This window comes from Crocodylus siamensis, chromosome 6 (genome assembly GCF_052110815.1).
Source record: "Crocodylus siamensis isolate JL-2025a chromosome 6, ASM5211081v1, whole genome shotgun sequence".
In the NCBI taxonomy this organism is placed as follows: Eukaryota; Metazoa; Chordata; order Crocodylia; family Crocodylidae; genus Crocodylus; species Crocodylus siamensis.
In genome coordinates this window covers 10,709,126-10,734,838 of record NC_143400.1, presented here as the reverse complement: position 1 = coordinate 10,734,838, position 25,713 = coordinate 10,709,126, and the positions used below count along the sequence as shown (strand labels likewise).

At 65.2% G+C, this 25,713-nt stretch overlaps 4 protein-coding genes across 7 annotated transcripts; 1 reads left to right on the top strand and 3 right to left on the bottom strand.

The window, feature by feature from the left end:
- Positions 1–2,418: 2,418 nt before the first annotated feature.
- Positions 2,419–3,178, bottom strand: DPM3 (dolichyl-phosphate mannosyltransferase subunit 3, regulatory). The gene is made up of 2 exons (XM_090052768.1): positions 3,089–3,178; positions 2,419–2,798 (listed from the first exon to the last, which is right to left on the bottom strand). Exon 2 carries the CDS (start codon positions 2,774–2,776, stop codon positions 2,498–2,500), a length of 279 nt encoding a protein of 92 aa, XP_089908894.1. The 5' UTR covers positions 2,777–2,798; positions 3,089–3,178; the 3' UTR covers positions 2,419–2,497.
- A 1,928-nt stretch (positions 3,179–5,106) lies between these two features.
- KRTCAP2 (keratinocyte associated protein 2) lies at positions 5,107–6,904 on the bottom strand. Its single transcript, XM_090053355.1, has 5 exons — positions 6,758–6,904; positions 6,387–6,541; positions 6,148–6,211; positions 5,774–5,840; positions 5,107–5,312 (listed from the first exon to the last, which is right to left on the bottom strand). The coding sequence occupies exons 1-5, from the start codon at positions 6,759–6,761 to the stop codon at positions 5,192–5,194; spliced, it is 411 nt and encodes a 136-aa protein (XP_089909481.1). The 5' UTR covers positions 6,762–6,904; the 3' UTR covers positions 5,107–5,191.
- Positions 6,905–7,506: 602 nt separating this feature from the next.
- On the top strand, positions 7,507–15,956 carry TRIM46 (tripartite motif containing 46). Of its 4 annotated transcripts, none has more exons than XM_090053353.1 (10): positions 7,507–7,692; positions 8,428–8,683; positions 8,964–9,307; positions 9,519–9,662; positions 9,918–10,013; positions 10,121–10,374; positions 10,700–10,821; positions 11,777–12,076; positions 13,213–13,510; positions 13,603–15,956. In XM_090053353.1, the coding sequence occupies exons 1-10, from the start codon at positions 7,630–7,632 to the stop codon at positions 13,976–13,978; spliced, it is 2,253 nt and encodes a 750-aa protein (XP_089909479.1). In that variant the 5' UTR covers positions 7,507–7,629; the 3' UTR covers positions 13,979–15,956. The 4 variants fall into 4 exon arrangements, with proteins under 4 accessions (XP_089909479.1, XP_089909478.1, XP_089909476.1 ...); XM_090053352.1 differs by having other exon boundaries at positions 13,600–15,956; XM_090053350.1 differs by lacking the exon at positions 7,507–7,692 and adding an exon at positions 7,953–8,024 and having other exon boundaries at positions 13,600–15,956.
- A 1,713-nt stretch (positions 15,957–17,669) lies between these two features.
- MUC1 (mucin 1, cell surface associated) lies at positions 17,670–25,283 on the bottom strand. The gene is made up of 7 exons (XM_090050459.1): positions 23,676–25,283; positions 21,021–22,402; positions 20,685–20,758; positions 20,412–20,548; positions 20,009–20,136; positions 19,770–19,916; positions 17,670–18,070 (listed from the first exon to the last, which is right to left on the bottom strand). Exons 1-7 carry the CDS (start codon positions 23,713–23,715, stop codon positions 18,005–18,007), a joined length of 1,974 nt encoding a protein of 657 aa, XP_089906585.1. The 5' UTR covers positions 23,716–25,283; the 3' UTR covers positions 17,670–18,004.
- Positions 25,284–25,713: the final 430 nt, after the last annotated feature.

The window sequence follows — 25,713 nt, the reverse complement described above, 5'->3', positions numbered from 1 at the left end:
ACAACCGCCCTGCGTCTGCGGGGAGGCCCCGCCAGTTCCCAGACACCCATCCGCCGCCAGCCCCGCAGGGCTCCTTGGTCTGGTAAACACCCTACCTCCACACAGCGTGTGCGCGGCTTCATGCAGACGCTCCCACTCCCCAGCCCAGGGAGGAGTCATGGGAGCCTCGGCTGGGAGGCAGCAACATGTGCAGGGCTGTTTCTACTAGACTCGCACCTTGGTGAAGGGTGGAGGGGGATGACCCCCAGCCTGCCAGGGTCAGTGGGCAAGGCTAAGATCAGCCTCCCTCAGGCAGCCTCAGGACAGTGGCAGCAACCCAAAGGGGCTGTGTTACCTGGACCTCAGAGGGGTCTTGGAGGTTGTGAAGCGCATGCCTGAGGCAGGGCCCAGCCAGGTAGAGAAGGCAGCTTGCCCTGTAGTCACATGGCATGTCCCGAGAACATTGTCTCCACTGGTGGTTGCAGGCCCAGCTCTTCCCAAGCACACGCACCTGTGCCAAGCCTGGGAGAAGCTTGGGACTCACCAGCAGGTTTCATAGATACAGCTGGGACCCCCTCCCCAGGGAGGCAGGTACTACTTGCTTCTCATCCACTCCCAGTGGAGCCAATACCTCTGCACAGCTACTCCTTGCTGAGCTCAGCACTCCTGCTCAGGTCCACAGGCCTAGGAGTGGAGGTGAGCTGGGTTGCCTGGATACACCAGTGAGGGCCCAAAACCCAGTGCTCGCACATCACAGAGCCCTGAAGGTGCCTCTCCCATCACAGGGGCGAGCATGGATGCCTCTCTGAACCCCCAGCACCAATACTGGGAACTGTGACCCTTCCCTGGGCTCAGCAAGAGGCAGAGGAGCAGGGACAGTAAGGCAGGGGCAGCAGGCCCAGGTCCTTGCGAGGCAAACCCAGGAAAGAGCCTGCTCCCATGTAAGGGCAAGGGCCACAGCCCCTCAGGCAGCACTGTGGGCTGGGGAATCTCCTCTGCCTGCTGCACATCACACCCAGCATGCATCAGAGAGCCTGCAGCCAAGAGCTGCTGTGCAGGGGGAGCCAGCACCTGGAAGGCTGCTGCAAGGGGACCCTGGGAACCCCAGGGCAAAGACCCAGGCCTGTCTCTTAGCTGAGCACTGCCCTTAACAAAGGGCTGAGTGCAGGTGCAGCCACAGGAAGGACCTGCCTCACTGGCATTGTTGCTCAGGAAACAGCTAATTAGTCACTCCTGCTAATTAGCGCAATTCCTCCCTCCCGATACCAACAGCTCCTTCTGGAGAAGGATGCGCATCCAGTAATTAAGAACAAGAAAGTCCTTGGGCTGGTATGCGAGAAACTTAGGGAGCCTGCCAGGGGGGCAGGTCCCAACCTGTGTCAGGCACCAGCACCACCCACCTGGCTGGGGAGCCATGTGGGCCGTCCTGCCTGTGTCAGGGCAGGATAGACCCAGGGACAAAGCCCATGGGGCCAAGGCTGCAGCTCCTCAGGGAGATGGGCCCCACTGGTAGCACCCCTCAGCAGTGGCTGGAGAAAGAGCAGCCAGCCAAGCCATCCCACTGCAAGGGCAAGGACAAGCTACAGTGCACAACCTCCATGGAGAGCTCCACCAGGCCCGGCCCAGCAGCGCTGCCAGGTCCACTCTGCCTCCTCCCCATGGCTTCTCGAGCTCACAGGAAATAGGAATCCTCCCCACTTCCCTGGGCTTTTCCTACGAGGCTGTGAGGAGCCTGTGGCACCCAGCCCTGGGCATTACCCTGCTCCACAAGCAGCACTTGGCACCCGAGTGGGAAAGAACGTGCTTATCCCAGTCCCCTAATGAGAGTCCTAGGCCCCAGCTGCTGCCCCACGGATATAAAACCTGGTGGCTCAAGCAATCAGAGAAAGAGAGAAGAATCAAAGGCAGAGCAGGTTTTTTGTGGCCCTGGTGACACATACGAGCAGGGGAGTTATGCTGCAGGGGAATGCCTGGGCCTCACGTACATTGGGCACCTGGCAAGGCCTTCCCAGCTGAGCATCAGATGTGCAGAGTCAGCCAGGCCGGGGGATTCCTAGGAGAGCCCAGAATCTCCCTGCCTGTTAAGAACAGCCCCAGGATCCTGACTGACTGCCCCAGCACACCTGAGCCAGCAGCACCGTGCTCAGCAGCACTGCACCAAAGCTGCAGCCAGACACTGACTCAGAGGCAAGAGCACCAGCCAGTGAGTCACCAGAGCTGCCCTGAGGGACCCTGGGGCTTCCCCAGGCCCAGGCTGTTTCCAAACTTAACCCGACCCTCACAGGCCTGCAGGCGCATGGGGCTCTTGAAGCTGGCAGTGCTGCCCTGGCCCCTAGGCCCTGCTTGGTACCTGCAGGAAGCCATGGTGACTCAGCTGCAGCCACCAGCCTACACCCCAGCACCAGCCACTGCTCCCCAGAGCCACCAGCAAGGCTCAGGCTCAGTCACCAATGTTTTATTGTGCTCGTCAGGAGGTCCCAGGTGCATCATTGCGGACAGGCCCCGCTCCACGCTAGGGTCAGAACTGCAGGCCGTGCTGGCTCAGGTCTGCTTTGGCCTCTTGGATCTGCTGCTGGAGCTCCCTGGCCGCCGCCTCGCAGTCATTGAATGTGGCCACGCGGTAGCCCACAGTCGCCAGGGAGTAGCAGCCAAATGCCACCAGCAGGTATGTGGGGAAGGGCCACAGCACCTGATGCAAAGGCTCGGGCAAGTGCGGGCCCAGCGGGGCCCAGGCTAGGGCAGCCCAGGTGGTGCCCAGCAGGGCCAGGCTGCACAGCCACTGTGCCAGCTTCGTCATGGCGGGTGGGGGCACGGGGCAGCTGCGAGGGACAAACGATAGGTAAGGGACTGCCTGGCTGTGCACCCCCCAGCACAGCACCCCAGGCCCCCGGAATCGGGCCTATAATCCCCACCATGGCCCGGGCTGAGCCCATCCTTCCTCCACCAAGGCAGTCTGGTTCCCCCCCTGCCGGGCCCATCCCATCCCATCCCAACCCCTCCCCTCCCCTCCCCTCCCCTCCTCCTCCTCCTCCTCCTCCTCCCCCCGGGTCAGGCCCATCCACCCCGGGATCGGGATCGGGCCCCTCCCCGCCCCCGGCGCGGCGCCCACCTAGGACAGCCCCAACAGCTCCTGCCCGTCGCAGACCTGACGTTCTGCTGGCGCGCCACCGGCAACTCTGCGCATGCTCCGCGCGCAGCCTGCCGGGAGTTGTAGTTCCAGACCGGGAACCCCCCGGCCACGGAGCCGCAGGAAGCCGCAGCAGGAAGCACCTGGCTTCCGGCCCCGGCTGCTGGGGAGTGCGGGGCCAGGGCGCTTGCGAGGGCAAAGCAGAGCCTGCCCTTCCTCCCCAGCCGGGGCCGCGGGGACGGCAGAGCAAGCCCCGAGCAGCCCATGGAACCGCGGCGGCAGGGTCTGGCCCAGGCCATTGCTGCACCGCCGAGGCCGCCCCGGAGCCGTGCCTGCTCGGGCTCCTGGCCTCGGCCCCCGTATTGCCAGCAGCTCCCAGCCTGCATCCCATGCACCCCCTGTACCGCGTCCCCCTGCCTGGCCGTGACAGCCGGGCTGGGAACGTGCTAGAGGAATGGGGTGGGGCTGCGCCTTTGTTCTCTTGCCAAGCGCCCAGGGCTGCTGAGCCGAGCCGGCGCAGCCATGTTGTAGGCCAGGCCAGCAGCTGGAGGGAAGTGGGCCCACGGCCAGCCAGCAGTGCTGGGGGCAGGCAGCCTGGATCCAGAGGCAGGGGTGGCTATTGCCTGGCATTAGGATCTGGCACTGGGGCCTCCACTGCCATGGTGCAGGCAGGACACCAGCCCCAAACAGCAGCTGAGTGCCCTTGGCCCAGCACAACCAGCCACGTGCTCCCTGCTGGAGCCAGAGCCTGCTCCTACCTGCCTGGCCCTGCTGGGATTTTCCTTGCGGTGCAGGCCTAGACAGATGCTGTCAGCACATTCTCACTCCCAAGAGCTCCACAGCAGACAGCCCTCACCCGGCCTGCTCCCCCACTGAATCACTGTCTGCTGTCACAGCTGGGCACACAAGAGCCTGGGTCCCCCACGTGCTACCCAGGCCAGGCTCGGGTCCACCCTGCCCCCCACCCTGGGCTCCAGGAGCGGGGAGGAAGGCAGGGTGTCCACTAGCCCAGCAGCCCCATGCTGAGCTCAGCCCTGCCCAAGTGGGGCCATTAATCCCAACAGCCCTGGTAGGCTGAGCACAGATTAGTGCCATCCCTGTCCTGCTGGTTTAGCCAAGAGCCTGGGGCCAGCGCTGAGTCAGCCAGCAGCTGCCCCCAGACCCAAGCTGCTGTGCTCCCTTCAGCGCACTAAGTGTTACTGAGCTTGGCTTGAGGACTGTGGCCAGTCTCTGAGGCAGCACAGCATTTGCCACAACTCGCAGCGCAGAAACTGGTAACGCCAAGAGATGCCCTGGGGGGAGGCAGTGGGAACGGCCGCAATGCCTTGAGACTGACAGCCTATAAACATGAAAGGCAGCGGCTTGGGGAGGTGGCAGCCTGCCCTTCCTCAGAGGCACCAGGGTGCCATGTGCCTTGGGAACAGCCAGTGACCAATGGTCCTTGGGCAATACCAGCTGCCTGGGTCCTTCTGCCACATGGCCTCTGCTGCCCCTCTTCCCCCATGAGGGAGGGAGCTCCATCTAGGCAAGGAGGGCTCCAAGGGGTCAGGCAGTGCAAAGGCAGCATCTGCCAGAAGGTGCTGCCTGCTACTGGAGCAGCAGAAGCTACCAGGGCCACGATGGCAGGGGGCAGAGGGAGCACAGCATTGCCCATACTTACCCTGGTGCCATGGTGCTGCCCCTCTGGGCCGTGGCTGACTCCAGTTCCCCAGTGCCAACAGCGTTTGCCTGTGCCACAGCTCCACCTCCTGGGGGCAGCTGGCACTGCTGGAGTCGAGGCAGTCCCATTGGCACCACCCGGGCCTGTGTTTGACCACCACAGCCTGCTGTAGCCTGGCCCTTCTCCCTGGGGGCATCCCCTGCATGAGCATGGGGAGAGGCAGCAAGGGCACAACCATGCAGTGGGGAAGGGAGACAGGGGGAGAAGAGGGCGTGCCCCCCCACCCACGGTCCAAGGAGATCCAGGGAGACGGGGCCTCAAGGAGCTGCCGGCAAGAAGGTACAAACAAGCTGCTTTATTGGTCACTGCAGAGTCCTGGGCTGACCAGGTGGCTGCCCCCACTGTCCCCCAGAGGGCCAGGGGCATCAGTTCCTCTTCTTGCCTTTGCCAACAGTCTTGGTGGGCACGACCACGGGGGCGGAGGACTGGTAGAGCGTGGAGGAGATCTTGTTGATGTAGTAGATGTCAACCATGGAGAAGATGAGGCTGGGAGGGGAGAGCAGAAAGGAGTTGGCAATATACCCCTACCTCCAGACAGGGCATGTCATGTTGCCCATGGGGAGGGACACAAGCCTCCGAGGCCAAGCTGGGGCTCCCAGGCCAAGACCAGGCCCAAGCCACATGTGGGTGCATCACTCCACAGCTGTGGCTGAAGCCCTATTCTTCCTGCAGCACTGTGCCAGCCCCTGCTGCCGCGCTGAGCAGCCCCGGGGTCTAGCCCTGCTTGGCAATGCTGCCCTCCCCATCGCCCGCTGGGAACAGCCTGACCCTCCGCTCCAGCAGCGCCTCAGGGGCAAAGCCTCCCAGAAGCAAGCACAGCCCATTAGGATGCTTCTGAAGCACTCTCAGAGGCAGGGCCAGGCAACGGGGCTCAGCAAGCTGCTATCCAACCCCCCTGCACTGGCAGTGCCCTGTGTACCCCCTGCCAAGACAGGCTGTGCACTCACCAAGTGGTCACACACACCCTGTGGATGAGGCCGGAGGCGAAGAGAGCAAGCAGGAGGCACACGAGGACTGCGGGGGAGAGAAGGGGAGTCATTCAGGGATGCTGGGCAGGGAGAGGTTGAGGCCCGAGGTGGTAAGGGCAGGATGGCGGGACCCACTCCCAGAGGCAGAAAGCCGCAAGAGGGGCAGTGTGGTACGCACCCCCACTGCAGAGCCCGTTGGGCCCTGGGAGGAGCAGCCGGCAGACCTCCAGGGCAGGGGTGGGCACATGGGGCAGCCCGCAAACCCAGTGCAGAGCCAGTCCCAGCATCTCCAGAGGCATCAGTACCCCCCGCCCCCATTGCTGCATTAGCTCCCTCCAGCTGTGGGAACTTACTCTCGGGGAAAATCTTGGCCTGGAAGCCCTTGCCGAAGATCAGGCTCTCCAGGTTGTTGAAGGCCTGGGCTGAGCTAAGGAAAGGAGCAGGAGGATGGCGCAGCGCATCATACACCCCTCCCTCTGCCTGACGCCGGGGGCCAAGGATACAGTGACACCCCCCTGGGCAGCCAAGGACCTGGGGACCTCCCTGCCCCAGGGCCAAGGATGCGTGACTCCCACCCCAGGGCAGAGGATACGGTGAGGGAGCAGAAGAAGAGCGCGGAGCCCAGCAGGCCGCCCTGGATGGTCAGCCACTCGGAGGACGCCAACTGCTTGCTGTACATCTGCATCCCCGCGAACAGCAGTAGCGACAGCAGCGACGACAGCGCCAGTGACGTGCCGGTGCCCACGGCTGCGGGGACCACGCACGGGTCACCGGGGGTGCCCAACACCCGGGCCTGGCGGCTCGGAGCCGGCCGGCAGCGCTCGGGCGCCCCCACGCGTGTCCGCCCCACGGCCCCGGTTCACACCCCCACGCGTGTCGCCCCATGGGCTCGCCCCACGCGGGCCCGGCCCCAAGTGTCCCCCGCGCGGGCCCCCCTGAAACACGTCACGGGGTCCCCGTTACCCATGATCCCTCTCGAGGCGCCCCCGGCGCGTCCGCCCCGAAACTCCGAGCGGCCGGCGCGGGTTGCGGCGCATGCGCAGTGTGCTCCCCTCCCGCGGGGCAGCACTACGCAGGCGCGCCGGGGCCGGCCGATCGGGAAGGGACACGGCAGCGCTGGCGCGCCCAGACCTCTACGCAGGCGCAGCCGGGGGCGGCTGGCGAGAGCGGGCACCGCCTGGCGGCCGCGCGGCGTCACTGCAACTGGCGGCGTGAGCCGCGGCGCCCCCTGGAGAGCGAGAGCGGGAATAGCAGCCGCCCCAGCCCTGTGCCCCGGGGCCCTGGTGCGGGATCGGGATCGGGGCCCCCGGGCTGGCACCGCCGCGCTTGCCTCGGGCGCACGGGGCTCGGCGGCAGCGCCCTGGGCCCGGGGCTCGGGCGGGCCTCGCCGTGCAAGGGGCGCGGGGCCGGATCGGGGCCGCCCGCTTCTCCCCTGACCGGTGCCAGCGGCCCGTGTCAGAGCTGCCAGTCCAGGACCGATCCCCGCCGCGTCCGCCCCGCGCCGTGCGGGGCAGCCCCCGCGGCACCGGCGCCCCCGCCGCCCCCTCGCGTCCCCGCGGGACACGCGTGACGGGACGGGGCTCGGAGCCTGTCCGCGCCGCTGCCCCGGGCCGCCCTGCCCCGCACGGTGCCCCCCGCGCCGCAGCCCCTCGCCCTCCGTGCGGCGCGGGGAGACCCCCCCCCCGGGGCGCGGCCCCGGCCCCCCCGGCGGATGCTGAGCGCGGTCCCGAGGAGCATGCGCGCTCCCCGCCCCCCCGCAACCGAGCGCGGCGGCTGCAGGCGGCGGAGCGGTGCGGGAGCGGGAGCGGGTGCGGGACAGCGGCGGGCGCGGGGCCATGGCGGAGGGCGAGGACCTGCAAAGCTTCACCTGCATCATGGACGCGCTCGTCCGCATCAGCGTGAGCGGCGCGGGGCCGGGCGGGGTGCGGGCATCGCGGGCGCGGCCCTATTGTCTGTGCGGGCGGGCGGGCGGGCGGGCGGGGGCAGCCGGGCCGAGCCCCCCCGCGCCCCGCGCCCCCCGGCCCCCGCCTCGGCCCGCGGCTGGGAGGATGCGGAGCATCCCTGCAGATCCCGTCTCCATGGCAACCCGCGCGGCGCTCCCGGGGCTGCTGCCAGGCAGCGGCAGCTCCCGCTCCCCCCGGCCCGGCCCGGCCCCCCCGCCCTCCCCCCCGCTTTGTGTCTGCGCCCGGTGCCGGGCCCGGCAGCCATGGCCTCGCGGCGCAGCGGCAAGGTGAGTGCGGGGCGGGGCGGGGGCCTGGCCGCCCGCCAGCGCCCTCCTCCCCCCGCCGTCCGCCCGCCCGCCCTGCGGGTGCGAGTGCGGGGCGGTGCGGGCGGCCCCCGCCCCAGCCTGGCCCTGTCCTTGAGCCGCACCTTGGGCCGGCTCGTGCGGCGGGGGCCGGGGGCCGCGGCCCGGCCTTTGTCTGCCGATGGCTCCGGCTGCGGGTGCTGCGCGGGGACAGCCCCGCGCCTCCCCCCACCCCGCCCGGGGCCTCGCCCCTGGGTCCACATCCAGTGCCAGGGCTCCTGCTCCGGGCCCTGAGCGGGTGCTGCTGGAGCCGCGCTGGCGGAGGCCTGGGGAACCCGCGGGGCGCGGGCGTGAGCCCAGGTGACGCCAGCCCTCGGCCTCTCCCCAGACCAGCATGAAGAACATGGAGCGGGAGCTGATCTGCCCGGCCTGCAAGGAGATGTACAAGCAGCCGCTGGCGCTGCCCTGCACGCACAACGTGTGCCACGTCTGTGCCAGCGAGATCCTCATGCAGCACGGCTACCTCTGCTGCGACCCCAGCTCTGAGCCCTCCTCGCCTGCCTCCACGCCGGCCACCCGCAGCCCTCGCCTGGGCCGCAGGGTCGTGCCCAAACCCGAGCGCCTGGACCGGCTGCTCAAGACAGGTGGGGACAGGGGGCACGTCTCTACCCAGGGGGCTGGGCCACAGCTTCCCCATCCCTCCAAATGCAGGGGGCCAGGGTGGGGGATTCCCTGGGGGTTGCTGTGGCCATGAGGGTGTGGGCTGAGAGGTGCCAGGCCTGGGGTCAGCCCAGGCAGAGAAGCTGGTCTGGTCCAGCGATCAGCGCTGGAGGGGCCTAGGGCCATGGTAGGGAGTGGGCAGCCGTGGGCACATCAAAGGCTCTGGCCAAGCTCCTTGTGACGGGCTCTGCCCCCCTCCCCCAGGCTTTGGCACCTACCCAGGGCGGAAGCGCGGGGCCGTGCACCCTCAGACCATCAGCTTCCCATGCCCAGCCTGCAAGCGGGATGTGGACCTCGGCGAGCGTGGCTTGAGCAGCCTGTTCCGCAACCTGACACTGGAGCGGGTGGTGGAGCGGTACCGCCAGAGCGTCAGCATCGGCAGCGCCATCATGTGCCAGCTCTGCAAGCCACCGCCGCTGGAGGCCACCAAGGGCTGCTCTGAGTGCCGGGCCAGCTTCTGCAATGAGTGCTTCAAGCTCTACCACCCCTGGGGCACCCAGAAGGCCCAGCATGAGCCCACCCTGCCCACCCTCACCTTCCGGCCCAAGGTGGGCACCCGCCACAGCCGCCGGCTCTGGGGACAGGGGCTTGGGTGCTCTGGTCTGCTCCGTCACATATGTGCAGGGGTGTGGGGCTGTCAATGCCAGGCTCTGACTAGGCTGGGGGTGCCTGGCTCAGCCGTGCCAGGGGAGTCAGTGCCTGAGTGGGAGGGGCAGCAGGAGCGCAGGGCAGGCACTAACCTCCCTGCTTGCTCTGCAGGGCCTGCTGTGTCCAGAGCACAAGGAGGAGGTGACGCACTACTGCAAGACCTGCCAGCGGCTCGTGTGTCAGCTCTGCCGCGTGCGCCGCACACACACCAGCCACAAGATCACACCTGTGCTCAGCGCCTACCAGGCACTCAGGGTAAGGGGCTCAGGCTGCTCCTTATGGTGCAAAGGGGGAGAAGGAGCAATCTGCCCCAATTCTGCCCACCTGCTGCACCCGGGCCCCACTCAGTTCCACACGGGGGGAGCCCATTTAAACCCATAAACTGTGGCTGCTCCACTTACCAGGGTTCCTCTGGCCCCGGTGCCTCCCAGCAGCTGCTCACATGCCCCAGCCCCGTTCCCAGGCAGGCTCTGCCCTTGCCACTCACTGCTGCCCTCTGCTCCTATGCAGGAGAAGCTGACCAAGAGCCTGGCCTATATCCTGAGCAACCAGGACACGGTGCAGCTGCAGATAGTAGAGCTAGAGGAGACAGTGAAACACACTGAGGTGAGGGGCACTACTGGGGCAGGGGGTCCAGCCTGTGCCTGGTGCCCTGGGAAGGAGGCACTGCCTGTGCCTGGCTCCACACTGACTTGGCTCTGTTTTGGCTGCAGGCAAATGGGTCGCAGGCCAAGGAGGAGGTGTCACATCTGATCCAGGGCCTGTGCACAGTGCTGGAGGAGAAGCGGGCAGCACTGCTGCAGGCTGTTGAGGAATGCCAGCAGGAACGTCTCGCCAGCCTGCACACCCAGATCCGTGAGCACCAGGCCATGCTGGAGAACTCGGGCATGGTGGGCTATTCCCAGGAGGTGCTCAAGGAGACTGACCAGCCCTGCTTTGTCCAGGCTGCCAAGCAGCTGCACCACAGGTACCGGATCTGGCTCCCCACAACCACACCAGCCTCAGTGGGTGATGCACCCTGAGCATGTCTCTGCATGGACAAGTGCCTGGCCGTGGGGGAGCACAAGCGAGGGACGTGGTGCCCAAGCCCTGGGGCCCCACTCGCCAGGAGCCCTGCCCCTGTGGTGCAAGCCCAGGGGCCCATTCCCACAGGGCACCCTGCCCTCCCATGCTGGGTCATTCCCCCTCCCCCTACCCCCAATGGTGCAGGCATGAGAGTCCCAGGGCATGGCTGTGCCTGGAAGCTGCCGACCTGGGGTGCTGAACTGACACCCCAACTCTGGTCACTCCAGGATGCTCAGGGCCACGGACTCACTGCAGAGTTTCCGCCCTGCGGCCACGGCGTCCTTCAGCCACTTCCAGCTGGATGTGAGCCGGGAGATGAAGCTGCTCACAGACCTGACCTTCGTCAAAGGTAACCGTGGCAGGAGTGGGCATTGCCAGGAGCGGGCAGGGCAGAGCTCTGTGCTGGGGGGGGGGACGGCTCCCAGCTGGGCCCCACGCCCCCTTCCACCTGCAACTGGGTGAAGAGCAGATGGACTAGCCCCAGTCTCCTCGGAGCCAGCTGCACTCAGGACCCCAGCCCAGGGTGTGCAGAGCTGGGCCTCCCTGGAGCCTGTCTTGCTGCTCAGTCCTGGGGCAGGCGAAGCTCCTGCCAGCTGCAGCGGGCACAGCTCTGCACTGGGCTCCCTGCAGCGGGGAGGGTGGGCAGGCAGCGTAGGCCACGCGGCAAGGGCTGGATGCAGGTGCAAGGGCACAGGACGCAGCATCGGAGACAGATGGGTGAGCAGGCGGCGGCCAGGGCCCCGCAAGGGCTGTCTCCGTTCCCTCCCAACGGGGCAGGTGCCCTGTCCCGCACTGGGGCCCGCAGCTCTGTTCAGACCTGCTTCTACCTCTCTTTGTTTATAGGCTGCGGCCGCTGCTGAGTCAACACTGAAGTCACCGAGGCAAGTCACCCCCGGCCCCAACGCTGCCCTGCTCTCTCTGTTCCCCCCCCCGCTCCCTCCCTTCCACCGTCTGCCCCCCCCATTCCCTGCCCGGCCCCCCTCCTGCGCCACCCAGCCCTCTGCCGTCCTCCCATCTCTGCCCCATTCTCATGCCTCCATCCTCTCCTGCTGTCTCTATGCATCCCCCCACCTCCCCCCTTTCTCTCTTTCTCTCTCTCTCCCCTACTTGCACACAGTCTGCCTGGTCCCTGGAGCCTCTCAGCAGCCCGCCCCCGTGTCCCCGGTCCCTGGTGCCCAAACGCAGTCTCTGCCGTCGGCCCTCGGACTCCTGCTGGTTGTGCGTCCATCCGGACCCCCCCCTGCGTCTGGCTGCCCACCCGCCTGCTTGCGGGGGCCGCACCTGACGCCTGTGTCTGTCCGCAGCGCCTGAGGCCCCGGTGATCGACACGCAGCGCACCTACGCCTACGACCAGATCTTCCTGTGCTGGCGCCTGCCACAGCACTCGCCGCCCGCCTGGCACTACACCGTGGAGTACCGCAAGACTGACACCAAGACCAAGGCGCTTAAGCTATGGCAGCGGCGGGAGGAGGTGCGGGGCACCAGCACTGTTGTGGAGTACCTGGACACCGACAGCGTCTATGTGCTGCGCGTCCGGGGCTGCAACAAGGCCGGCTTTGGCGAATACAGTGAGGACATCTATCTGCACACGCCACCTGCCCCAGGTGAGCTCCCACCTGCACATGCCCATGGCCCAGGTGAGCTCCTACCTGCACATGCCCATGCTTCAGGCAAGCTCCTACCTGTACATGTCATTTGCTCAGGTGAGCACTAACCTGCACACACCGCCTGCCCCAGGTGAGCTCCCACCTGCACACGTCCATGGCCCAGGTGAGCTCCTGCCTGCACACACACACGGCCCAGGTGAGCTCCCACTTGCACATGCCCATGCTTCAGGTGAGCTCCTACCTGTACATGTCATTTGCTCAGGTGAGCACTAACCTGCACATGCCTACGCCCCGGGTGAATGCCTACCTGCACACACCCATGCCCACACCCCAGATGAGCACTGATTTACACACATCCATGGCTCAGGTGAGCTCCCACCTGCACATGCCACCTGCCCAGGTGAGCCTGACCTGCACACGACTGTGCCCGAGGTGAGCACTCACCAGCACACACCCACACCCCAGGTAAGCACTTACCTGCACACACAAATATACCTCAGGTGAGCTCTTACCTGCACATGTCCATGCCTTAGATGAACACTGACTTGCACGCACCCACAGCCCAAGTGAGCACTGACCTGCACACGCCTATGCCCTGGGTGAGCGCCCACCTGCACATGCCAACACCCCAGGTGAGCTCCCACCTGCACATGCTTATGGCCCAGATGAAGTCCCATCTGCACATGCCACTTGCCCAGATGAGCTTCTTCCTGCACATACCCATGCCACCAGTGAGCTCCCTGCACATGCCCACACCCCATGTAAGCCCCCATCTGCACATGCCCATGGCCCAGGTGAACACTGACCTGCACACACCCACACCCCAGGTGAGCGCCTACCTGCACATGCCACCTGCCACAGGTGAGCTCCCTCTTGGTGAGCAGGTGGGCATCTACCTGCATGTGCCACCTGCCCCAAGTGAACTGGGGAGATGCGCCCAGCCATGGACCCTGCGGGCTCAGGCGAGGCTCTGGCAGACCCTGGGCTCCCTGGGGCTGTGTCTGACATCCCCACAGCAAGCTGCCCCAGCCTGCGGCATGTGTGACCCAGCCCCAGAGCCCTACAGCCATCCCAGGGCACAGCCTGGGCCCAGCCTCTACCGCCCACTCCCAACCCTCTCTGTTCCCTCCCAGTCTTGAACTTTTTCCTGGACAACCGCTGGGGCTTCAGCCGGGAGCGCCTGGCCATCAGCAAGGACCAGCGGGCCGTGCGCAGTGTGCCCGGCGTGCCCATGCTCTTCGCCGCTGAGCGTCTTATGACCAGCTGTCACCTCTCCATCGACCTGGTCATAGGGGACGTAGCCGTCACCCAGGGCAAGAACTACTGGGCCTGCTGTGTGGACCCCAGCTCCTACCTGGTCAAGGTGGGCGTGGGGCTGGAGAGCAAGCTGCAAGAGTGGTTCCAGGTACCACAGGACGTGGTGAGCCCCAGGTGAGCAGGGGGACAGGTGGGGTCATGGACCTGGCAAGGGAGATGTCCGTGTGTCTGTGGGCCGGGGCTCATGTTGGTGGCCGGCCCAGCAGGTACGACCCAGACAGCGGGCACGACAGCGGGGCAGAAGACACCACAGTGGACGCATCGCCCCCATACGCCTTCCTGACCATCGGCATGGGCAAGATCCTGCTGTCCCATGGCTCGACCTTGACCTCGCGTGACCCCAATGGCTGCACCGTACCGCTGCCCCCACGCATCGGCATCTGCCTGGACTACGAGCAGGGCAAGGTGAGCTTCTATGATGCTGTGTCCTTCCGGGAGCTGTGGGAGTGTGGCGTGGACTGCTCGGGGCCAGTCTGCCCGGCCTTCTGCTTCATCGGGGGTGGCGCACTGCACCTGCAGGAGCTTGTGGCTAGCAAGCAGGAGCGCAAGGTCACCATCGGCGGCTTCTCCAAACTGGACTAGCGGAGCCCAGCTGCTGGGTTGGCAGCTGGCAGCGGGACCCCAGTGCCAGCCTGGCTTCACCTGCCTCCCAGGAGTGCGCTTTGGGGCCTGAAGGTGTAATGAGAGTCCTGAGCCACAGCCCAGTGGTGGGGCCACAGGGGCTAACCCTGCCTGCAGGGACCCAGCCCCAAGTCAAGGCCCAAAGCCACGTGGTGCCTCCTGGGATGGGTGGTCTCCAGGCTGGGGGGTCCCAGGCTGGGCTGCTGCCCGTCCCCTGCCTAGTGCCTCGGAGCAGTTGGCTCCTGGCAGCAGGTGTGAATCCAAGGTTACAAACAGACCTGGGAGCAGCAGCTGGCTGCAGGGATGGAGGTGAGGGTGGGATTGGGGTGGAGGGGCCTGGGTGCAGGGATAGGGGGGGATGGGTGAAGGTTTGGAAGGTTTTTACTGGTTCATTTTTCATGTGCACACAGAGCTGTCGAGCCCAACAGGGTCTGAGTGGGGCGGGCACATCCAGGGGCTTCCTCACCCCCAAGCGCACTGGGCTGTGAAATGAAACCCCCCACCCACAGGTTTGGGCAATGGGGCTGCTGCCTTGGGGGTGGGGGACACCACTGTTCCCACGAAGGGCCTGACACGACACGGGCAGCGACCCTGTCCCCCCGCCCCCTGCCCCCTGCTGCCACTCACCGTACTTGCTGCCTGCGCCACACGCGTCCCTCCACCTGTAGCCCCCGCCCACCAGGGCTACGCGGCTTTGCCCCGTGCCAGTGCTGAGCAGCAAACTGTCCTTTTTGTACTTCCTGCCCTGTGCCCAGCCGCGGGACGTGGGCGCGGGGGCAAGGCACCATGGCCAGCTGCCACCCTGCACCAAGGGCTGGCTCTGTGCTGCTGCAGTTTTCATGGTTCTGTACTGAACAGTTGCTGTATTTTCATGGTTTCCTACAATAAACTGCAATGCCAGAGACCTGGGGGCACCAGGGACCACAGAGGCAGGGGCCCAGGGGCTCTATACAGCCAGGGGTTACCCCAGCACAGGGAAGCCAGAAGCCCGGGCTGCGAATGCAATGCATGCACTTTGCTGCCAGCAGCTGCCAGGTGCCCTGTGGCCCAGGTCTGCCTGGTGCGTGCAGCACAGGCACTGCCTGCGGGGCATGAGCACATCCCTGGAGCAGGGCCCTGTGCACTGCGGGCTGCACCAGGGTGCCCGGACTGTGGGTTGCAGCACAGGCCAGCAGAGGGCAGCACAGCCCTGGAACCCAGCACTGCTGGCACAGGGCCTCATGCACCCATGGGTCCTGGCACCAGCGCAGCTGCCCCTGCCTAGGTCATGCTGCAGGTGCCTGCTGGCCCACAGGATGCAAGGGCAGGACCAAGCACCCATGTCCCTGCCCTGGGGAGGGCCCCAGGGGCTGGTTCTTAGTTCCTGAACCCACGCTTCCCCATGAAAGGGTGGTGTTTTTCCGCTCACCTGGCCCAAAAATAGATTATGAGACTTATAATGTGCTGGAGACTGTTTGTGCAGAGGGATGGGCATGCTGCCTGACGGGAAGGGGCCTGCCTGGGCATTTCCAGGGCCCTGCATATCCAGCCCAGCCCAGGAATGTAGGATGGAGGGGCCCAGCCTTTACCAGGGGCTTCCAGTGGGGAGCAGAGTGCCTGGGGGATGGCACCCATGGGGCCCCATTGCCAAGGGCAGGCTCTGGCCATTGAAACTTGGGTTCAGGCCACAGGGGGAGGCACCACCAGCAAGGCAGTCTGGTGGGGTGCGCTGGGCACAGGCAGGGGCTGTTACCATTGTGGGCGCTCACCTGTGGCTGGGGCACCTTGAGCACAGAGCAGGTGGCAACTGGTAACCCTGTTCCTGCCAGCGTCGGGGCAGGGAGGCCACTGCAATGGGGGAGGCCTGGGAGGGCCCCAGGCTGTAGTCCCTGCACCTGCCAGGGCTCTCCAGGCCAGGGACCCTAGGGCCTGGACATGAGTGTCCCCCCACATGGGGCCAGACAGAGGGGCAGGGTGGGGGGGATCACCAGTGGGGGTGGTGCTGGGATCCTGCACTGGGCTGAGCATGGCCCAATCTCACCCACAGCCCTGTGCCCTGCACCCAGCAGGCGCATCAGATGGGACAGGCATTGCCCTGGCCCCCTCCCCAGCCCCCACTCTCAGCTGGTATTTACAGCCAGGTGTTCATGGTGGGCCGCAGTGCACGCCCCTGTGGTCCCTTCCACCTGTCCCCTCCCCACGTGCCCCTCCTGCCCCTGCCTCCAGCCCCAGCTTTGCCCCCTCACCTGTCTGCCCTTCCCCCTCTCCCCCCCCCCCCGGCCCATTTCTCTCTCGCCTGCCAAGCTGCAACCGTTCCTGTGATTTTTTTGCTGTTGCCATCAGCAACCGAGACCGCTGGTGTGAAACAAAGACAGAGCCGCAGAGCCCCATTGCCCACCCCCACTTGCCCCAGCACAGCCCTGTTTGCATAGCCTGGCCTGACCCCACAGTGCAGACCCCTGCCCAGCGCCCCCCCCACCCCGGCCCACCCGGCCACCCCTCGCAGCCCCCCACTGCACTGGACCCCCAGGGCACCTCCATATTCTGCAGGGGACACGGCCACAGTCTCTCCCCTGGGATCTGTGCTGACTGGGCACAGGTGAGCCCTGTCTGGGGGATCACACCGCAGGCTGCAGAGTAGACCGGGCACTTGGGGCCCTGCCAGCACCGTGCTGTGGAGGGTATCCCAGCCCCACCACGCCCATGCCCTGACCCCACGCCTCTCTTTATTGTCACTTTTCAGGCACAGCACTTGTTTTGTTTTCTTGTTTCTGACTTTTCATTCCTGGCCCAGTCCCTCCCTTCACTGCACCGCCCCCCCCCGCTGCCTGCCTCCGCCTGCCCCAGCCGGTCCAGTGCCAACGCCCACGTCGGCAGCAGGCGCGGGCAGCCCCTGCAGCCAGATCCTGCAGGGAGTCCGAGGACCCACTGGCAGTGCACAGGGTTGGACATGGGGCAGCCAGAAAGTCTGGCTGAGTGCTGGTTTTTCCCACGCTGCCTCTCCCTGCCGATACTGCTGGCCCCGTCGTCGTCATAGCTGAGCGTCATGGCCCTGGCATGGTCCTTCCCACTGTTTGTGCAGGGCATAGCTCTGTCAAAAGAGCCAGGCTGTGGGTGCATAAACAACCTCACGGGACCCCGTAGCTGGGAAGGCAGCGTGGTGGCTGGCCCCACCCTGGGACATCCCATGAGTGGAAACACTGACGGCACCAAGGTGGCCGGAGCAGGATTCTTGTGAAGTTTGTTCCTTTATGGCTCCTCCCAATGGCTTTATGGGCCCATCACCTCCATGGCCTGTTGGGAAATGTCACGGGAGCACTGTCTGCTTGGCCTCTGTGCCACTTGCACACAGCAGCCCTGCAGGGCTCTAGGTAACGCTGCTCAAGTCTGGCATGCACCACGGCTCTGTGCCCTCCCTACCCTGCCTCACTGGTGGACGCAGCTGCCCAGTAGGAGCTCATGAGGATGAGCCCCTGCCCCGGAGCCATGGTGCCAGATTGGCACAGGGCTCGGCAGGGCAAGGAGACAGGCCTGTGGGGCTCAGCGGCCAGCACCTGCTGCATGCCCGGGCTGCATGGGAGGAAGCCAGTCCAGAGTCAAGAGTCAGCACAGACCTTTTTATTGTGAAATGCTATAAATACAGGCCCGCCAGCCCCCCTTCCCCCCCCCCGTGGTGTGGCCTCCACCCCCATAGCCTCATCCACACACATGGAGCCCAGCTGCCAGCACAGGCAGAGCCTGAGCCCAGCACCCACGGGGCAGCAGGGCACAGCCCCCTCTCCTGTCCCTCGTCTGCCTGGCTCCTTCATGCGCTCAGACCCAGCTGCTCCAGAACCACCCTGGGGCAGTGACATAGGGCAGGGACAGGGGCGACAGGGCCAGGCAGGAGCAGCCCCCGAGGCGCCACGGCCCCTGCCCCAGGCCACCAAGGTCTTGCCCACGTGCCCGGCTGTGCCTAGGGCCAGCCCAGGCTGCAGACCGCTCCCGCCTGTCCTGGGCCCGCGCCCCTCAGAGGTTCTCAGACGACAGCGCTGGGTTGGTGTAGGACAAGGCTCTGGAGCCGTTGCCGGAGACCTGGGAGGAAGCAGAGGGGCCACGTTGGAGCCAGCCAAGCACTGGGATAATCTCCCGTTGCCCAGCAACCGGGAGCCCCAGCCTGCGGCACGTAACTCTATCAGTGCCCGTTAACAAACTCATCAGCCAGCGAGAAATAGGGGATACAACGTTTACCAGGGGCCTGTTGGGGTAACTAGAAATAATGGCCACAAACTGGAAAAGAGCCGCTTCAAACTGGACATCAGGAAAAAATTCCAGTGAGGGTTGCCAAAATACGGAATAAGCTTCCACGGGAGGTGGTGCTCTCCCCTTCCTTGGAGGTATTTAAAAGGGGATTGGACAGACACCTGTCTGGGGTCATCTGACCCCAGCACTCATTCCTGCCCAGGGAAGGGTCGGACTCAATGATCTAATAGGTACTTTCTGACCCTAACATCTATGAAACTATGAAATGAGCGGCCAACCTAGCGGGGCCCCTTGTCCGGTGCTGGGGCCTGAGGTGCTACCAAAGTTTGCAGTCCCGGTGCTGGGGGCTTCAGTCCCAGCCCTGAGCCACGGGGCTAGTGCTTGGAGCACCTGGTGCCATGGGGCAGGCGCTGGCCCCGCTCCAGGCCACGGCACCACAAACAGCCCAGTGTCGACTGTAAACACTCCTGCCATCACGCGGCTGGGAGTGGCCTCAAGCCACTGTGTAGGGCCTGGCCAGCCCGGGCCCCCTCCCGGCCCCAGGGCCAACATGACTGAGTCACCCCCTCCCTGCGCTTCCTGCTCCCAGTGCCGGCCCACAGCCCGCTGGGGCCCAGGCCAGCCCAGACTCAGTCCTTCCCCGTCCTGCGGATAAGCCAGCAGGGCAGGAGCAGAGGTAAATATTTACCCAGGTTGCTGGTATTTGAACAACCTGAGCGGCCTGCACAAAGTGGAACAGCTGGATCCAACCCTCCTGCCCTGCAGCGCCCAGGCCCCATGTCCGCAAACAGTCCCAGACAGTGGGTCAGGTCGAGTTGGGTCGGGTCGTGCCCAGCTCTGGGTGCTCTCTGCCCCAGCCCCACCAGCCAGCCCCTTGCACCAGGCCTTTGCACCAGGCCATGCCAAATGCAAAGCAGGTGGGGATGGCAGGGCGGGATGAGTCACCCCTGCGCAGGCTGGCTCAGCTCTCACACGCTACCGACATAGCGACACCCCCAGCATGGATGCCCAGACTTGTTGTCTCTATCCCAGCGCCATTCCTGCAGCCCTGGAGCAGATGGGGCCCAGCCAGCTGAGCGTGGTGGAGATTTCAGGGGCAGGAGACCTCCAGCCCCCTCCATTTAATCTGCCTTTGCCAAGGCTGTGGGGGCCAGAGCCCAAGGGCAGGAGGGCAGCGGCTGCACCAAAGTCACCCAAGGGAGGGAGGGAGCCGTGAACTCAGCCTGGCTCCAGCTGGGGTCCGTCAGTGCCTACTCAGCCAGGCGTGACTATGACGCTCACCCACGGTCCAGAGCGGAGCCGCCTGGAATCCACTGGTCAGGGATCAGGGCAGGGCCTGGCCAGGCCACGGCCACGCACCACCCCAGCTCCTGCACCCGCACCACCCCTTTGGTCCTGTGCCCTCTGTCCCATTAGCCATTCACGGGGAGAGGAGGGTCACGGGGGCAGTGGCCACGTGGGAAGCAGCCCACACCGCCCATGGCAGAGACCAGCTCCATGCCCACGTCCAAAGGGGGCTGGCCCCGCTCACCTCACTGTAGGGGTTGGGCTTGGTGACAGGTGCCATGTAGCGCCCATGGGTGTGGTAGGTGGGGTACTCGGTCATGGGGTGGTAGGAGTCCTGCAAGCTGAATAGGTCCAGGTTCCCACGGCGGCTTCTGCAGCAGGAGCAGAGGATCTGGAAGAAAGGAGGAGCGGAGAGGGTGAGGGCACCATGGCATGAAGCGCGCCAGTGGGAATGGGTCCAAGGACCAGGCAAAGGACACTCACCAGCAGGATGAAGATGATGATGCTCAGCACCAGGAGGATGCAGACCAGCACGAGCAGGGCAATGCCCCAGCCAGGCACTGTGGATGCTGATGCTGGCCCTGACTGTGAGGCAGAGTCTCCAGAAACAGCTGCAAAGCAAGCAGCAGCTGTCACCCCAGGGCTGACCTGGGGGGACAGCAGGGCCCTGGGCCCAGGCAGGGTGCATGCAGCCAGCAGGCATGGACCACAGAGTGGCAGAGGCCACCAGCAAGACACTGGGAGGGGCAGAGCCACTGGGGCCTGGAGATGTGGGTGCTCACCCTGTGGCTCTGGGCTGGCCAGGTCACCTGTGTGGATCACTGGGCATCTGCCCCCAGCTCCCACCACACAGGGATTGAAAGACCCCACCTGGGCTCCTGCTCACCTTGGACATCTTTTATCTGGAGCCCCTTAATCTCATTGTTACTTTTCTCTGCAAGCTGGAGGGCAATGCTTTTGGCACTGAGGCTGGTGTTTGTCTGCCTGTACAGCTGGGTGCATTGCACAATCACCGAGCCGGGGCTACAGGGAAAGAAAGTGTCAGTGGGGCTGGGCCGCAGCCCTGCACCACTGCCAACCCCTTGTACATGCCCCCCATGGCATGCTGCCCGGTGTCCCTGCCACCCCCAGACCCCTACTCCCCGAGGCAGGATGGTACCTGAACTGGAGGTCGGTGTAGCCCTGGTAGTCCTTGTGGTTGGGGCACACGTCGCAGGCATAGACCTCCTGGAACTGGAGCAGATGACACAGCCTCAGACACTATAGCCCCTCCGCCCTCCCTGGTCCTGGTACCAAGGGCCCGGGGCCAAACGCCCAGCAGACTCCTGTGCAGAGACCTCCAGAGCCAGATCTGCACAGGGGTCTCCCTGCCCCAGCTCCATGTACAGCCCCCAGTTCCAGCCATTGGTGTAGACCATGCACAGCATGATGGAGCTCTTGGCCCCACAGACTCCCCCACTCTCCACCAACCCCGCAGGGGCTTCTGCCTGCTTACTATGGTGCGGAGGGTGCTTGCCAGCTGCTTGTAGTAGGAGGATGTGGTGTCATACAGGGACTGGTTGAAGTCCCTGTTGACAATGCGGAAGAAGAGGATATAGCTGCGAAAGTTCAGGGCCACCATAGAGGTCTGGTTGCTAGTCAGAGGGGAGGAGGAGGTCCTAGGCAGCACAGACATGGTAGACCCAGGGCTTGTGTTCAAGGGAGCGGTGTTAGCTGGTGCGGTCTTGAGAGCTGCGGTGCTGCCGGTGGTTGCTGCCTCGGTGCTGGGGGCTTCGGTCTTGGTGTTGGGAGCTCCAGTGCTGCTGGTGGTTGTGCTCCCAGTGCTGTGGGCTATGGTGCTGCTGGGGGTTGCAATACTGGTGCTGGGGCCTGAGGTGCTACCAATGTTTGCAGTCCCGGTGCTGGGGGCTTCAGTCCCAGTGCTGGGAGCTGCAATGCTGCTGCTGGTTGTATTTCCAGTGCTGGGAGCGGCAGTGCTACTAGTGGTTGTGTTCCCGGTGCTGGGAGCTGCAGTCCCATTGTTGGGGGCTGCGGTACTGCCAGTGGTTGTGTTCTCAGTGCCAGGTTCTGCAGTGTTGCCAGTGGTTGTGTTCTCGGTGCTGGAGGCTATGGTGCTGGCAGTGATTGTATTCTCGGTGCTGGGATTTGCGGTACTGCCAGAGGTTGTGTTCCCGGTGCCGGGTTCTGCAGTGTTGCCAGTGGTTGTGTTGTCAGTGCTAGGGGCTATGGTGCTGGCAGTGGTTGTATTTTCGGTGCTGGGATTTGCGGTACTGCCAGAGGTTGTGTTCCCGGTGCCGGGTTCTGCAGCGTTGCCAGTGGTTGTGTTGTCAGTGCTGGGGGCTATGGTGCTGGCAGTGGTTGTATTTTCGGTGCTGGGATTTGCGGTACTGCCAGAGGTTGTGTTCCCAGTGTCGGGTTCTGCAGTGTTGCCAGTGGTTGTGTTGTCAGTGCTGGGGGCTATGGTGCTGGCAGTGGTTGTATTGTCGGTGCTGGGATTTGCGGTACTGCCAGAGGTTGTGTTCCCGGTGCCGGGTTCTGCAGTGTTGCCAGTGGTTGTGTTCTCAGTGCCTGGGACTGTGGTGCTGGCAGTGGTTGCATTCTCGGTGCTGGGATCTGCATTGCTGCTGGTTGTGTCCCTGGCACTGGCGGTGTTGCTCTTGCTGCTGGGCGGGGAGTTCTCCGTGCTCCGGGTGCTGCCAGCTGGGGAGGTGTTGGCTGTGTTTGTGGGTGGCAGTGTGGTATTCTTGCCTGGGGTGCTCCTGGAGCTGGTAGGTGAGTTAGGTGTACTTGAAGTGTCATTTGCGGCAGTGGTACTAGCACTGAAGTTACTCGAAGTTGTGGAGGTAGTGGCAATAGCATTCGTGGTGGAAGCCACAGCTGTGGGGAGAGGGAGCAAGGAGTTCAGGGCAGAAGGCACAGGCTACTCCGTCAGCCAGGGGAGACACTGCCAAGTGCAAACAAGTGCCCGGCAGGGTCAGACACCAGCCCCCGCCCAGGGCAGCTCCATCCCGCAACAGGTGAGAACTTGCTACCACTAGATATAAGCGAGGCCAGGACAGCCCAGACCAGGTGCGGGCTGGCAAAGGAGTGCCAGCATCTGAGGGAGGAGGCATCTCAGAACCACTGGTCCCAGAAGAGACAGGCTCTGGTGGGGCACATGCCCCAGGCAGGTGATTCTCCCAAGGACCAGGGCTCTGCCAGTCTGGCCCAGGGCCCCGGCTATGGCCTGTCCCAGTGAGCTCTGCCCTTGCAGCGACTGTGGGGCACATGCTGGGCCCCCAGAGGCTTGGTGCCAGGTTCCCTCCCTGGGCCAGCCTGGGGCTTGGGGCCTCTGCATGTAGGGATCTGGCTGGGGCTGCACAACTGGATGCCCCAAACTACGTCCTCCAGCCCCATGGCCCCAGGGATTGCTGGGGTGTGGCTGGGCCACAGCCTGGGGCTGACGCATGCGTCTGGGGAGGGTGAGTCAGGATCCTACAATGGTGCACACTGTCCTGCAGTGGGCACTTCCTGCCAGCAGTGCAGCCTTCACTCCCGTGCTGGCCTTCAGGCACATGAGCCAGGGCTTTGGTGAGGCCTCCTGGGCAGGTGCCCGCTGAAGGGAGCCCCTGCAGGGCCCCAGCCCCCCCTCCCCAGTGGGCCCTAGCCCTGCCCAGCCCAGCCTTATCATGATGGCACCAGCAGTTCCCGCCACTGCCCCCAGCACCTGCTCCTGGGACAGCCAGGAATGGACCGAGCCATGGAACGGGCCCCCAAGAGCCTCTGCCCAGGGAAGGCAGACCCCGAGCGCCAGGCCATGGGGCTCCCCACAAGTGCCAAGGCTGCCCAATGCCCAGGGCCCTGCTTCCTCCTGAGACTTGGGAACCTGCATTTCATGGGGCCTTCCACCGTGGATGGGGGCAGTGACAAAGCCACCTGCTGCCAGGGGGCTGAGAACTCAGCTGGGGACACCCATGCTCCTAAGCCCAGCCCTATCCAGGCTGGGGGTGAGGAGGGGGCTCATCGCTCCAGACAAAACCAAGATCCCGCCCCCGGACCTACCACCCCTCCCTGCCCAACTGCCTACAATGGATCCAGTCTGACTAGCCAGAACCCCAGGCTGGATCCGGTCCAGCAACAACCCCCTGCTCCCCACAACCCTACCCCTCACCTGCAACCACGGCCACAAGCAGTAGGAGTAGGGACTGCATGGCGGCAGGCTGGTCCTGGTCTGGCAGGGCTCCTCTCTGGCTGGCTGCGCCTCCCCGTTAGCCCGCAGGGCTCTCGCTACCTGGGAATCAGGAACTGGTGGCGGCTGAGTGACGGCCGCTTTATACCAGCACCTGGGAGCAGGTGTGGGGGGAGGGCGGGTGGCGGAGGCCCCACCCAGCGGGGCTGCAGCCAGCCACTCCCTGGAGCCCTTCATCCAGCCGTGCTGACACCTGCCCAGCGCCACCCCGACCTGTCATCACAGCCGGCGCCGAGGGACGTGGGCAGGGGCAGCAAAGCTGGGGCTCTAGGCAATGGGGGCAGCTGAGGTTTTGGGGCACAAGAGCAGCAGCTGCCCAGGAAGCCCCTGCGGCTTGCCTCCGGCCATGCTCCATCCCTGGGCACCGCCTCAGGCCCTGGAGGCCCCACATGCCAGTGCTGGCTAACAGGAAAGTGCGAGCAGTAGGAAGCAGCCAGCATGGAAGCTCATAGCAGCAGTCCCCGAGTCCCTGAGGACCCCCATGGGTTTCTAGGGGGTCCCGTCACACTGGAGCCAGAGCCAGGGAGGGCACGAGGAGCTGGGATCCCATGTACTGCAGCCCGCACCCCCTTCCAAGAGCCCCACCAGAAAAGGAAGGCAGCTCCTGCCACCATGTGACTCAGGGCCCGGGGGTGGGCTAGCCCTACAGCAGAATCTGGCCCTGGCCCCAGCCTCTCGCTACCTGGGAATCAGGAACTGGTGGTGGCTGAGCAAGGGCTGCTTTATAGCAGCACCTGGGAGCAGGTGTGGGGGGAGGGTGGGTGGCGGAGACCCCACCCAGCGGGGCTGCAGCCAGCTGCTCCCCTGCCAGCACCAAGAACACCAGGCTCAGGGCCTTGCATTCCTTGGCCAGCACAAGCCCCTGCCCAGGACCTCGGGGGCTATGTGGCATCGCCCAGGTACACCAAGGAGCAGCTCTGCCCACTCCCAGCCCTGCTCCATGTGTCTAGCCCTGCTCCACAGGTCTGGGCTGAGCAGGGCCCCAGAGCAGGGGTGACCGGATACTGCAGGGGCTGGGAAGCAATGGAAACCCAGCACCTGGCAAGACAGGCCAGCAAAATCAAAGCTGGGGTGTGGCCAGGCCTCTCTACCTGGAGAGAAGTGCCGCTGCAGGGACTGTTGACTCCCAGCTGATGCAATCACAGTGCTGTGCTGGCCATGAGGCCCATGCCCGCGGCATCTGCTGCGCTCCCATGCTGCAGCTGGCATGGCGCTGCTGCCCCAGACAGGCAGATGTGCATTCAAGCACTATCCCTGTGCATCGTGGCACCTCAAGCCACAAGGGGATGGAGCACTGTGCCCAGGCCCTAGTCAGGGGTCACCCCCTTGGGCCAGGCTGCCCCCAGCCCATGCGTGGCCAGAACAGAAGCCCTTGGAGACATGCACAGCCTCACAGCTGCCGGTGCCATGGCTGCAAGGTGTCAGGCCAGCAGGGCATGGACGCAGCGTGGGCCTGCCTGCAACGCAGCACCATGCTGCCACCCTGCCCCCCAGTCTGCCCCCTCCATTCAAGGGGTGGGCAAGGTCCTCCCCTGTGCCCCCTTGCAGCCCTGATGCCCTCCCCACCCTCCCCAGCTGCATGGGTGGAGCCAAACTGCCACCTTGTGGCCATACCCGTGCCTGCAGCACCAGCCAGCCTGCTCCTATCCCTGCCCCCGGGGGGGCTGCGTCAGGATGCCTGTGGGATGGAGCTATGGGCACGGCGGGTTGCCCACCCAGGTACCTGCGCTGCCCTCTGCACGTCTTCCCCTGCCTGGGATCTGCTCATCAGCCCCCGACGGGGAGGCCAATGTCCCTCCAGACAGGTGTCTCCAGCCCACACCTGCACCCATGCCCAGGCCCAGGGACAGGAGTCTGGCTGGACCCATGAACAAGCCCCCATGCCCATCCCTTTGGGGGCCAGGCCTAGTCCACTCGCCTTGAAGGTGCAGGCGTGGCGGGCGAGTGCGGGTGGCCAGGG